The sequence below is a fragment of the Oncorhynchus kisutch genome, linkage group LG17, assembly GCF_002021735.2.
Source record: "Oncorhynchus kisutch isolate 150728-3 linkage group LG17, Okis_V2, whole genome shotgun sequence".
NCBI lineage: Eukaryota > Metazoa > Chordata > Actinopteri > Salmoniformes > Salmonidae > Oncorhynchus > Oncorhynchus kisutch.
The window spans coordinates 62,412,971-62,427,412 of record NC_034190.2 but is presented as its reverse complement, the minus strand read 5'-3'; the positions used below and the strand labels follow the sequence as shown (position 1 = coordinate 62,427,412).

The 14,442-nt window shown below is 43.3% G+C and overlaps 1 protein-coding gene across 5 annotated transcripts in view; it reads right to left on the bottom strand.

Annotated features, from left to right (window-relative positions):
* Positions 1-14,442, bottom strand: part of LOC109908073 (E3 ubiquitin-protein ligase MIB2) — a 76,180-nt gene that overhangs the window by 18,968 nt on the left and 42,770 nt on the right. For 3 of the 5 annotated variants that reach the window (XM_031794334.1, XM_031794335.1, XM_020506505.2), the window contains exons 4-12: positions 9,347-9,453; positions 7,078-7,272; positions 6,029-6,171; positions 5,563-5,670; positions 5,310-5,414; positions 4,567-4,729; positions 3,665-3,798; positions 3,294-3,442; positions 2,731-2,887 (exon numbers count right to left, since the gene is read on the bottom strand). In XM_031794334.1, the coding sequence (XP_031650194.1) occupies positions 2,731-2,887; positions 3,294-3,442; positions 3,665-3,798; positions 4,567-4,729; positions 5,310-5,414; positions 5,563-5,670; positions 6,029-6,171; positions 7,078-7,272; positions 9,347-9,453 (1,261 nt within the window). Of the gene's footprint in view, positions 1-2,730; positions 2,888-3,293; positions 3,443-3,664; positions 3,799-4,566; positions 4,730-5,309; positions 5,415-5,562; positions 5,671-6,028; positions 6,172-7,077; positions 7,273-9,346; positions 9,454-10,193; positions 10,551-14,442 lie in introns of those variants that run through there. The other 2 variants (XM_031794336.1, XM_020506506.2) reach the window with 2 other exon arrangements.

Genomic DNA, 14,442 nt, shown 5'->3' with positions numbered 1-14,442 from the left:
TGCAGCAAAGCACCCCCACAACATGATGCTGCCACCCCGTGCTTCAGGGTTGGGATGGTGTTCTTTGGCTTGCAAGCATCCCCCTTTTTCCTCCAAACATAACGATGGTCATTATGGACAAACAGTTCTATTTTTGTTTCATCAGACCAAAGGACATTTCTCCCCATGTGCAGTTGCAAACCATAGTTTTGGAGCAGTGGCTTCTTCCTTGCTGAGTGGCTTTCAGGTTATGTCGATATCGAGCTCGTTTTACTGTGGATATAGACACTTTTGTACCCGTTTCCTCCAGCATCTTCACAAGGTCCTTTGCTGTTGTTCTGGTATTGATTTGCACCTTTCGCACCAAAGTACATTCATCTCTAGGGGACAGAATGTGTCTCCTTCCTGAGCAGTGTGAAGGCTGCGTGGTCCCATGGTGTTTATACTTGCGTACTATTGTTTGTACAGATGAACGTGGTACCTTCAGGCGTTTGGAAATTGCTCCCAAGGATGAACCAGACTAATGGAGGTCTAAATTTAGCTGATTTCTTTAGATTTCCCCATGATGTCAACCAAAGAGGCACTGAGTTTGAAGGTAGGCCTTGAAATACATCCACAGGTACACCTCCAATTGACTCAAAGCCATGACATTTTCTGGAATTTCCGAAGCTGTTTAAAGGCACAGTCCACTTAGTGTATGTAAACTTCTGACCCACTGGAATTGTGATACAGTGCATTATAAGTTAAATAATCTGTCTGTAAACAATTTTTGGAAAAATTACTTGTTTCATGCACAAAGTAGCTGTCCTAACAGACTTGCCAAAACTATAGTTTGTTAAACAAGAAATTTGTGGAGTGGTTGAAAAACGAGTTTTCATGACTCTAACCTGTGTGTATGTAAACTTCCGACTTCAACTGTAAATACATTTACAAAAGAAAATATGGGGTGATGGAAATTATGCAGACAATTACATTGATGGAAGCCACACTATCTGCAATATTAAAGCTGTTAGCGAGGAAAGTTGTTGCATTTTGAGGCTTAAAATCAAAGCAAAGAGGTTGCATGTGTGGAATTGCAGTATGCATTTAGTTTGAGAATTTAGACGTGAGCTAGAAACTTTTGATAGGATGGCTTCATCTGGACAAACAAAAAAAAGTTGCTTAGCAACCGGATAACAACCTGTTCCGTGGAGAGAGAAAAGTGAGAGTTCCAATATTTGGATAATCGTTGTGGTTGGAAGATGGCTGGGAGGATTATCGAATCAGGATCAACTCTGTTCACTTCGAGCTCATTAGTAGAGCTCGCCAGCTTGCAGTCCTAAAACCCGGAAATTATTTACCTCTGGTTCGTTCAGCGATCCAAGTGGGGAAAATTTATGGGGAAAGAATAGGGTTTTGGGATAAATGCCAAAAATCAGTCTGAGGTTAACACAGGCTTAGGAGATCTTAAACATTTTGATCTATGAGATAATATCATTCAGTTAACATGGCCTTTATTAGTTATGTAGCCTTTGTGCTATTTTTATTTAAAAAATGATTCAAAATTCTCAAAAAGTGACATTGATGAAAATGATCTCATAGAACAAAACGTATAAGATTTCCTAAGCCTGTGTTAAAAACGCCATTCATTGGCTTTGTCCAACTAACCATGAAATTAGTGTCTACAAAAAGACACCACTACTATCTCTATATGATACAATGTTCATATTTGAAGATGGCAGAAAGGCCAGTCTCTTTGGCAATGAAAAGGTGTCGCAAGGAATGGAATGTTAGCTAAAGAGACTGGCACTGCTGCAGAATGTCTCTGCTGTAACCAAGAAGCTTGATCTTGATATTTAGCCACTTGGCTAGCATGTTAGCAAACCAAATGCAAAGCTGGAGCTGGACACAATTTATTTGATACATCTTAGATTTGTTATAGTTATACTTAATGTATAAGTAGTGGAGTAGCATGCACCCCCGCAGCCCTGGGGTACCCCCCCAAAAATCGATAAATACATTCCGTCGATAAACGGTATTTCGCCCAAGCCTACTCTGAGTACTCATGTATAGCAATGCTGCTCTTTTCTGTTACAGTACAGCTCAGATACACACATGAACAAAAATACAAATTTATATTTAACCTTTATTGAACTAGGCAAGTCAGTTAAGAACAAATTCTTATTTACAATGACGGCCTAGGAATAGTGGGTTAACTGCTTTGTTCAGGGGCAGAACAACACATTTTTTACTTGTCAGCTCAGGGATTCGATCTTAGCAACCTTTCGGTTACTGGCTCAACGCTCTAACCACTAGCCTACCTGCCACCCCAACATACACACAAACTTCAAGCAACCATTCCACTCCAGCTGAACACGCACATTGCTTGAGCAGAAAAATGAATAGTACGTTATTAGTAAGTTATTAGTCATTATATTAGACATTATATTGCACTAGCCAATACATACATCAATAAATACACAGTAAAAGGACAAAGAATATAAAAAACAAAGTGTTAAAATGCTTCAAAAGAAAAGGATCTGCGGAAACATTCTGTTTTGTTCCTAGTTAAAATAAATGTCTGCCATTGCAGTCTATGCGGTTTAGTTTCTTGAGAGACTTGTGAGTGTGTTTGCGCATGGATGTGTGTGTTTTGTATGTACGGGCGGTGAGCATGACAGAAGAAAGCATGAACCAAAGTATTGAATTAAAATAAGGAATATGATGGCATTTCTGACGCAGATAATGTAGTTCTTATTAGTGGGTACTGACCTGTAGGTTGATGTCGGCTGAGTGTTCCGACAGCACACGCACCACATCGGTGAAGCCCTTGTTGACGGCTATGTGCAGCGCTGTGCACATTGAGTTGTTCAGCAGGTTCACCTTGGCCCCTTTGCTCAGCAATAGCCGTGCAATCTCCGCCTGGTTCCTGCGCACACACAATGAGCAACAAAATGTATAGACCTAACCACAATCATTTTCCTATCAATTTAGGGTACTCATTTAAATATTCATTACTCAATGCATTTTCATATATTTGTTGTGTTGTTTTAATTGACTCATTCTGATAACAAATGTGTATGTTTGTAATCACTTATTTTGTGGGGGGCATGGTGAGGGATTATGGACAACAGTAATGCCCCTGTGTGATTGACTGTTTGTGTGTGTAGTGATTTTCACCCCAAATCCAATTAAATCCAGAGACCAACCACCCCCTTAACCTGTTTTCTAACAATGTGAATACAGGGTACTTAAGACTGGCAACCTTGTGTGTGTGTGTGTGTGTGTGTGTGTGTGTGTGTGTGTGTGTGTGTGTGTGTGTGTATTCCTCTCACCCGAAGGCCGTGTAGTGCAGGGCGGTGTCTCCGTCCTCGTCCTTCACTTCAATGGAGCTGTTGGCTTGCAGCAGAGCCAGGACCACCTCCATGTGGCCCTGGTGGGCTGCCACCTGCAGCGCCGTCTTTCCCTGGTTCTTTATATCCACCTGGAGAGATGTCACACACACAATCAATCACATTGCTTCTACACCTGCATTGCTTGCTGTTTGGGGTTTTAGGCTGGGTTTCTGTACAGCACTTTGAGATATCAGCTGATGTACGAAGGGCTATATAAATAAATTTGATTTGATTTGATTAAGAGATGTCTCACACACAATCACATTAAGAGATGACAGACATATAGTCTGTGGTGCCGGGAGTGAACGCACCTTGTCAGGGTATTTCTGCACAAGCTCTCGGACTTTGTTGGCACTGCCATGCGCCGCCTCGATGACCAGCCGGCTGGGGTTGTCCTGATCTGTAGACTGAGACAGCAGCTTCTCCAGGACTGAAATGACTGTGTCTGGAGAGAGAGATAAAGAGGGGGGGAAAGGGAAAGGGAAAAAATATCATGTGGATGAATAAAGAGCAAGGGAAGGAGAAAGAAGAAAAATAGAAGAAAGAGAGACATGTTATTGATGGATTCCAGAGCATGGAGAACATGCATAGTAGGTGCTGTGCTACCCTCCAGGCCCCTCTAAACCCAGAGAGCATACACAGTTACCAAGAGTTACCAAGTCAAAGCACAACCATTGGAATGAGTCAAAATGTCCCTGTGCACCCTAACCTAGCATTACGAGCCTCTCGTATCCACTCTCTTCCACCATGATGTATAAGACGGACACAGAAAAAGGGGTGATTGAGCCAGAGTACCCAAGACTAGTAGAACCACACATACACACATGAAGAGCAGTAGAGGCACATATGCTGATGAGGCCTCTGGAGCTTGCCTCCAACATGAAGGGGCATGAAAGAGAGAAAAAACAGACATTTCAGAGACATGCAAATTACGTGCAAATGAAACCCGTTCGTCATGCATGTGGAGACAGTGACCAGGAGAAACAGCGATATGAGGGGCCGTATATGCAACAGACAGCCACTGTCACAGCCCTTGGTCAGTAGTGCATGCATAGCTTGCAGCAAGAGTGCTGGAAGAAGAGGGAGGGGGTCCATAGGGAATTCAGGGAAAGTGATAAGGAAATGGAAGGAGAGATAAAAAGCAAAACTCATTGGATGACTGTTGGATAAGAGGCCCCCTTCCTCCTGTTTGCGAGGTCTCAGTAGTCCTTACTTCCGGATACGTTGGGGTTCTCCACCGTCATGAGGTTGGCGTCCACCTCCACGGATTGGGCCGAGAGGCACGCCGGGTTAAACGTCCACGTCTGGCCGTTGAAGGCCACGCGCAGGTCCCCGTCGGCGTACACCTTCAGCACCTTGCCCACCTGCCCCAGGGCCTGATGGGAGAGGAGAGGGTGTAGAAAACAAAAGGAGGAAGACGGGTGGGGGGCAGAGGAGAGAGAGGGAGATAAGGAAGGAGAGTGAAAAGACAGTGACACTGACAGTGTTAGGACACCAGATAGGTAGGTAGGACTATGGACTCTGTTCAATTACACTTTAAATGTTCCACCATGACCAATAGGACAAGATATTAGGTTTTAAACACCCATCACAGGCCATGAAGGAGAGGAAGTGTTTCAAAGAACCTCCATCAAACCATGATTGTCATCTTTCCATCTCAAATGCACTCTTTTCAGATACCAATGACACTCTTGGAAATTCTCAGGGCTTTTATTTATAGGTAATTAATCAGGATGCTTTGCTTTCGCAGAAGCCTTAAGCTTGTTTACCGGTAGTCCCCGAGGCATAAAGGGCATTGCCTCTAATGCAGAGAGCCGACTGCCAGCTGAGGCTTCGCACAACGGCATGACAGGAAGTTTGTGCCAGGCTAAGGAAACCTAGAAGGGAGGTTAGTGCCAGGCTAAGGAAAGTTAGTGTTAGGCTACAGGAAGTTAGCCTCAGGCTATGTCAACATACAGGTGTCATGCTGTCTGTCCATTCTCCATGGCCAGCCTGAAGCCTCTTAACGCTGTCTATGTCTTCCAGCACTCGCACCAGCTCGCCCACACCAAAAGTGTTCACCTACGGCAAGAAAGGGGAAGACAGCAAATTGTTAGCGATGTGATTCTATGCTAATCTGTCAGCATTAGCATCACATCGCTAACAAACGCTAACTTATAAGACCATGCTGTGAGCCTGTATTCATTTCCCACTGGTAGTTGTAGACTACCTTGGTTAGGGCCCCTGGGTGGAAGGTCCAGCGGATGTTGTTGCTGTACTGGACTCGGACATCTCCCCGGTCAGTGATTCTGTGTACCATCCCGATTCTGCAGGTGTACTGTAAACACACAAATTTGCAGTCGCAGATTGTGGCCGGCCTTGACCTTATCGTTTCACTGGCTCCATTGATTTGAACATAAAAGGTGCTTGTTAGTTTAGCTCTATTGCACACAAGAGACCAATCACGCCAATGACATTATATAAAGCTGGGTTCAAAGTTTCAAAATGGGGAATCGGTACTCAGAATTTGAAGTAATATTTGTCTAACATGGCACATGAAGTACATGCAGTGACAAAGTGGTAAACACTTCAAAATAGTTCTACAACTGGAGAAAGCTTGGAATGAGGTCAGACTCTTGATAAAATTCTGTCAGAGAAATTCCACCATTTGACTTAGGAGGAGTTTAGTTCAGTACCTCTGACATTTTGGGGTTCCACCCTCCGTGGCCCTCCTGCATCTGTCTGAGGATGTCCACCTCCAAGAGACATTTCACCTTGTCCCCCTGGTTGAAGGTGTGGCCTTCTGCACTCTCCTGCCTCTGCAGTTCTGCGTGCTCACCTGTGTACGCACGAACCATAGATAAACACACAAACGCACATCGGAACATATGACAAAGATAGGCTAACTCTACACTGAGTGCCTTCATATTGATATACACGGAGTATAGAAAACATTAAGAACACCTGCTCTTTCCATGACAGTCTGACCAGGTGAAAGTTATGATCCCTTATTGATGTCACTTGTTAAATCCACTTCAAAATCAGTGTAGATGAAGGGGCGGAGACCGGTGAAAGAAGGATTGTGTGTCAAGAACTGCAATGCTGCTGGGTTTTACATGCTCAACAGTTTCCTGTGTGTAACAAGAAAGGTTCACTACACAAAGGACATCCAGCCAACTTAACACAACTGTGGGAAGCAACGGAGTCAACATGGGCCAGCATCCCTGGGGAACGCTTTTGACACCTTAGAGTCCATGTCCAGACAAATTAAGGCTGTTCTGAAAGCCAAAGGGCAGAGGTTGCAACTCAATATTAGGAAGGTGTTACTAATGTTTGATTTACTCAGTGTATAGCAGGGTTGTCAAACATGCCCAAATTAATTGTTTGAGGAGGAGACAATCTGAATCGACATTAAAATAACTAAAACCTAAATCGAAACAGTGTAGAAATTATAATGGTACTACATTTATAAATCTCTTTACTCTGTCCAGCTTGCTAACAGTCATCAAAATGAAAGCTAGAAAGTCAAGAGTATTCAAAATTCCAATAGCGATGGATAAGACAATTTTTTTGCAAATTTTGACAAAATGTATTATTTCCTCGTTAAGTACGGCCTTCTGACCTCAGGAAGACCGAATGTAGCCCGTGGGGCAAAATGAGTTTGACACCCTTGATCTATAGGATACATACACTATTTTCTAGAATGACAAAAACAAGCATGTCTACACCCCCCCTAGTTTCATACCGAGCTTTGGTAGGTGGTCTTTGTAGTAGAAGCCTCCCTGGACGTCAGACACGTATTTGAGGTCTACCTTGCCCTTGTGACCCATTCGGTAGACATTGGTGGTACCATTGGACCAGGTGACACTGGCCACACTGCGACCTGACTCTGTGTCCCAGCCACGGATGTCCACCACCTTCCCAACCTTACCCTCTCCTCCTGCACACGCACACATGGTGTAGAATTGTGGGAGGAGAGAAAGAGTGAAGAGAGCAAGATTTAAAAAAATAGGCTTATTGGGGAAAAATGTGGAATGATGAGAAGAGAAATAGTTAGGGTGAATATATGAAACACAATCATTTTATTTTGTGTAGTTCGATTCCGTGCACAGGCCACTTCAAAAGACACCATTTTTAAACAGGAAATGGTGCCCATCAATGTTTCACAGCCAAATGTTCAACCCATTTCTGGGAACACACAGCACACAGACCATACTCTGCTAAAGGAATCTTGTCAATTCTAGACTTAGCTAATTCAACACATCACATACTGAAAACAAGAAACAACAAGTGGGGATCGTGACTCCAAATTGGTGCTCTGGATGCTTTTCAAGCATAGGGGAGACTGCATTATGTTAAGGGTATGCTTGTAATCATTAAAGACAGGGGAGTTTTTCAGGTAAAAAAAATAAACCTAATGGAGCACATGTAAAATCAGTCTGCTTTTCACCAGACACTGGGAGATTAATTCACCTTTCAGCAAGACAATTACTTAAAACACAAGGCCAAATCTACACTGGAGTTGCTTACCAAGAAGACCGTGAAACCTTAAAATATACTTGAAATCTTCATCTAGCAACGATCAACAAGCAATTTGACAGAGCTTGAAGAATTTTGAAAACAATAAATGGTAAACTGTTGCACAATTCTCGTGTGAAAAGCGCTTAGAGACTTACCCACAAAGACTCTCTTTTTTAATCACTGCCAAAGGTGAATTTACAAAGTATAAACTCAGGGGTGAATACTTATGAAAATGAGATATTTGTGTATTTAATGGGTCTATACATTTCCTAACATTTCAAAAACACATTTTCAAGGTGTATGAATACTTTCTGAAGGCACTGTAATCTGAACAGACAGTGAACATCTTTCAACAAGGTTTGGCCAATCATCCCTTTGATTCTGGTATGAAGTGCAAAAAATTATAATAAACAGAACACAAAACAATGCACAAGTACAGGCTGGGGCTAGCACCACTCACATTCTCAGACTACAGTAACCAAACACAAGAGAAAGTACAATAAAATACATTGATTTACTAACCACCACGATACGTTTCTACTTTACTACTTACTGACAGTCTTCAAGTGTCATCAAATACTACGTTCAGTTTCCACCACAAAGCGAGAGCCTGGCATTGTATAGTTTAGGTTATGCAGGTTACATCAAGGATTACAAAATCAAGGATTACACAGCCTGCCAGGTAACAACAGGATAGGACTCATGGAAAGTGACAGGCTCTCTGCTGACCATGCCAAGAATGTCCCTATTCACTTACCACACTCTGATTAAAGACTGATGATGACTGACTTAGACCCCAGGGGTTAACTTTCAAAGACACCAAAAGGACATTTTGACTCATTCGCCAGTGCTTTAGCACAGAAAAGACAATGTCATTCCCGGTTCTGACCCCACATGAGGTAATAGAAAGAGCTAATGATAGATTTTTCCATCCCTAAAGGCAATGATATTTAATGGTTTTGAAATGGAAAGAAACAGGGGCAATCAAACTTCCCACAGATGTAACTATTTGCAGAATCTCCATTTGTATGGCAAATCTGTTTCTTCACTAATGATTTGCCATTAAGAGCCAAATTATCTTGACTCTTGAAAACCACATCCCAAAACATTAAATAACCCCAAAGACCATTTTGTCCTGTCCGAAGTTGCAGCACATGCTATAATTAGAATTCATGTGACTTCTTTGTATATTCCGCTACACTAGAGGGGAAACGGTACGAAAGGGAAAATAAAACTTGCTCATATGAACACAGCTCTTTAAGAAACATCTGTTAAACACACTCAATGAGATACTTGTGGGTTGGGGGAAAATCCTGAAGCACTAAGCACAAACACACCAGTTCAAACTCTCACATTGTAGGTAATAAGATTCCATTGTCTCTAAGGTTATGGGGTCAGAGTGAAACAGATTGAACAACAACACTGCCACACTGGTAAAAAAAAAAAGGCCCTGGTCGTTATGGATGGATTGCTCTGCTCACTCCCTCACTCACCGTCTTGGTTTCCCCAGTCCCAGTCGGGTCCGCGTACCACTTTCACCCCCTGGAATATTCCTTTGAGGATGATCCGTGGGAGATTCTGCCTCGGGGCCAAGCACACTCTGTGAAAGGTAAAAAGTACAAACTACATTCTCCATAAAGCAGTATGGCAGGAAAACAGCATTATGACTTGTTATACAACAGAGTATATGCAGAATGTTCTGTCCAAATGACATTGTCCAATTTTGGAACCGAAAACCACTGACCGACAGATGCTTGTTCCAAATGCATCGCTTATCGGCCACCAGAAAAACACAAGCTAAAACGTATAGCTCTCTCGAATACGTAAGTCTGGACTACATTAAAATCCACTAAGTGCCACAGGCAAACAGGCCACATTTAACGCTCTCTGGCTTAAAGACACACTACAGTAGGTCACACACACTAGCCAGAAAGTCAGAGAGGGCCATAAGATACAACAACGTTCAGGCTATGTTACTGAGAACACTTGAAATCAGTAAGGGTGGTGGGGAGACAAAGGGAGGTTTTATGTGGTGGGAGCTTGCCAAGGTCGAGATGGCGTACATGGGCTCGATTGCACGTCTAAATTAAAGAAAGATCTTTGTTTTTGACGGGTCGTTCAGCATCACTGAGGGCTGAGAGGCGTCTTAAACTGAAAACTCATGCTGCGAAACCATTAACCTCTCAGAGGACAATCTCATGTCAACAACACAACCAAGCGGAATATGGTTGGCAAATACCAGAACTTGTTTGACAGGATCAGGCAGGCATTTACACAAAATTCTTAAGAAATCAGAAGGGGAGGGTGTGTGTGTGGGGGGGGGGGTCTAAAAAGACATACCTTATGGTAAAGATTTGGTCAGATCTCAAAGGGGCAAAGGAACTGCCTATTCCCATACTTTCTCAGCAAGGTCAGCATCCAGGTTTCATTCTGCCATGCAGCTTGGCGAGAGACACGCAACTTGAATCCACTATAATCAAAGTAAAACAACCATCAACTGGGCATTCTTCCACTGGGATAAAGAGAGGCTTTGCTACTCCTACACATTGCTCCCCATTCGGCTGCAGACGGGCGTCAAAGTCCAACACAAACGCGTACATTTACGAAGGTAGTCATGGTTATCTTCCGAATGCATCGGGTCAACTTGTGAGGCACATGGGCCTTATAGAAAAAGAAGCCTGTGGCACCTTTGCTTCTTGGTGGCTTACTGCAGACTGACAGTAAATCCTGGTGTGGGCCGTATGGCCGGAGTTGGGACAGTGGGGAGGTGAGGTGGCGTGTGTCTAAAAGCAGAGCTTTGAGGCCTAATCCCAAGACAGCAGGGCAATCAGGAAGCAGGCCGTCAGAGAGCACAGCTAAGAGTGTGTGTGTTCCAAGAATACACCCGCATCACCAAGGAGACACAACATATGGCCCTTGACATGATAATCCATTCCCGTAAATAAAAATCATACACCTCCTGTTAATTTGGTGAAATCCGATGTTCTATCAGTGAGTAAAATATATATATCTTTTCACCACGATTGAACTTCTAAGTGGTCAGTCTGTGAAATCAGGAAAACGTGTTGGAACTTATACCTACAGTGCCTTCGGAAACTATTTCAGACCCCTTGACTATTTTAACATTGTTACGCAATTAAATTTGTTTCCTCCAAAGAGTTCAATCTTGGTTTCATTAGACCAGAGAATCTTGTTTCTCATGTTCTGAGAGTCTTTAGGTGCCTTCTGGCAAACTCCAAGTGGGCTGTCATGTGCCTTTTACAGAGGAGTGGCTTCTGTCTGGCCACTCTACCATAAAGGCCTGATTGGTGTGGTGTTGCAGAGATGGTTGTCCTTTTGAAATATTACCCATCTCTACAGAGGAACTCTGATAGACTGACCATTCTTGGTAAACTCCCTGACCAAGGCCCTTCTTCCCCGATTGCTCAATTTGGCCGGGAAGCCATCTCTAGGAAGAGTCTTAGTGGTTACAAACTTCTTCCACTTAAGAATGATCGAGGCCACAGTGTTCTTGGGGACTTTCAATGCTGCAGAAATGTTTTGGTACCCTTCCCCTGATCTGTGCCGACCCAATCCTCTTTCGGAGCTCTACGGACAACTCTTTTGACCTCATGGCTTGATTTTTGCTCTGACATGCACTGTCAACTGTGGGACCTTATATAGACAAGTGTGTGCCTTTCCAAATCATGTCCAATCAATTGAATTTATCACAGTTGGACTCCAGTCAAGTTGTAGAAACATCAAGGATGATCAATGGAAACAGGATGCACCAGAGCTCAATTTCAAGTCTCATAGCAAAGGGTCTGAATATTTCTGTAAATAAGGAATCTGTTTTTTATTTTAATATATTTGCAAAAAAAATTGAAGGGGTCTGAATACTTTCCGAAGGCACTGTATAAGGTCCTGAACAAGCATTTCACTTCATCTGCTAACCATGTGTATGTGACCAATAAAATTTGATTTGAACAATGAAGATAATGTGATAGTGTTATCCCCTAAAACAATTACCTGCACTCCAGATCACCTAATCAGCGAATGAGCATACTTGTCTAGAACACATCCAATCCATTTATATCGTCATGACGAAGCATATATTGCCCTCAGATGCGCTCAATCTAAACAGTGTACCAAATTATTCAACTCAGTTTTTCCTTCAAGTACAATCAAGTACAATGCGCCCTGTGTGTCTGTGGAAAAGGGATGTTGTTGCCATGGTAACATTTGCACTTTGAACACAGACGAATTGCAGGCAGGTTCAACATGGTGAGATTGTAGACTCCTAAATTAATAGTGCAGTTTGTTTAGGTTATTTTACAGCTAGCTAGCTACTTCACATGCTTACTTTGGTATTATTGTGTGTAGCTACTAATCAGTCAGAGACCATTGCATTGTGGGTTTTGGAGTTGACTTGAGCTGCAACAGATTTACACAACAGTTTTCACATTGCTATCAAGCTAGTTATAACGGGGAAAAATGCAACATTTGTTCAAAAAAATATTGCTTTCACATAGTGTTCTTTAAAACCCTATAAACCATAGGAATGTGTTTTTTCCCCTCAGGAGACTGAAAAGATTTGGCATGGGTCCTCAGATCCTCAAAATGTTTTACAACTGCACCATCGAGAGCATCCTGACGGGTTGCAACTGCTCGGCCTCCGACCGCAAGGCACTACAGAGGGTAGTGCGTACGGCCCAGTACATCACCGGGGCCAAGCTTCCTGCCATTCAGGACCTCTATACAAGGCGGTGTCAGAGGAAGGCCCTGAAAATTGTCAAAGACTCCAGCCACCCTAGTCATAGACTGATCTCTCTGCTACCACACAGCAAGCGCTACCGGAGCATCAAGTCTAGGTCCAAGAGGCTTCTAAACAGCTTCTATCCCCAAGCCATAAGACTCCCAAACAGCTAATCAAATGGCTACCCAGACTATTTGCATTGCCTGAATTAAACAATGCTGGTTTATACTGCAGGACTTCCTGAGTTGGTAGATTAGGATGGATAATGTTAATGGGCTGCTTTCACCAATATGATTCAGCCCAATTATAAACACCACTTTATGGGATTTATGGGTCCAGATACCACTGGACAAAATATGTAGGGGGGGACGACACTATCCAAAACAGATTTAGTAGAGATTAAATGTCTAATCCTGCCTGACCAACTGTCTCTCTGCCCACATAAGCCAGAACAGGGTTAGGGACATGTTGACCATAATGTGAAATTTTGGAATGTGCTTAAATCGCTTGTTACACCAAGTGCCAACTGCTGACCATTACCCATGTCTAAATCACTTATGATTTGATTACATTGTCCGGAAGGGGAGAGAGACAAACTAATAGCAGCATTGTCTTCTCTTCACTAGCAGTTGAAACTCAAAAAGATTGAAAAAGAACCTAGCTTATGAACAATCTAAATGGCAAAGAAATACATCAACACCTGTTGATGACACACTCCGCCCCCAAACAGTGAGCTAGCCTACCGAAGGGAACTCGTACAATGTTCGCAATAGCACAAGCTAAAGGAACGTGCTTATTTCCAGTGTGTGAGTAAGTGTGATCCCAAATTCTGATCAGTATAGCCCCTCATTGTGTTTCTTGTGTATCCCCACCAGTTGCTGTCGGAGGACACCGACTCTACGCCGAAAACTTCAGAACTCAATAACTCAGATACCTGTGTCAACACCTGCTACCAACTAGCTAGCTACAGTAGCTAGGCTGCAATGGAGCCCGCTTTGCCTGGAATTACTAAAGAACGTTTCCAGGGCTGTAGAAACAGTTTATTATGCTCTTGTCCGGGACAATTTTGACAATTCGGAGTTCCAATAGAGCAATTGTTTGCTAGAGGAAGATTACAGGAATGAGGCGGCTATGCTTAGCAAACAAAGCTCAATTCTGCGTGAATTTGTGGGGAAAACGCAAATTGTAACTCTTAACTCATATGGCTGGATGCTGCTCGGGCCTGATGGATGTTTCCCAGCCTCGTCATCTATCCCTATCCGAATGGCCTGTGCTACCTTGAACTTGCCTGCCAAGGAAATCGTCTCCATCTGCTTCTTCTTCTCCATCCTGTAGTGAAGTAGATGGAGAACAGCAAGAAAAGTTTTCCAATCAGTGATGGTCCCATGTCACAAGTCGTGGAAATCAAAGGTACCGGCATGATGCTAAGCGGACGGAAGTGACTGCGAGAGGTTTGGAGCAGATTAACATAAGGAATAACTTTGCTGCATTGGTGACTGATCTACCTTCATCGCTGGGATTGCTTGTGTCTGTGACGGCGGTGCTGACTCCAACTACACTGACTGCAGCAGTGGCTTCGTTGTTGAGTTCAGCTTCTTTCCCTCTCTCTGGATCTGACAGAGCATGGCCTGCTGTGGGAGGTCTGGAACTAACACCGTGAGGAGAGGGTATACGCTATCCTGCTTCTCGTGGGCCCGTGAAAGACTCAAAGAATTGTGACAGGTGGGAATGGCCGGATTTTGCCATTCCCTTCTCCGGCAGTTGAAGGGAATCCATCTTCACTGGTGAGAAATGTCTCAGTCCCTGGAGCAAAAAACTTGCTGCTGTCCTGTGCATCAATCAGCAGCTCCCAAA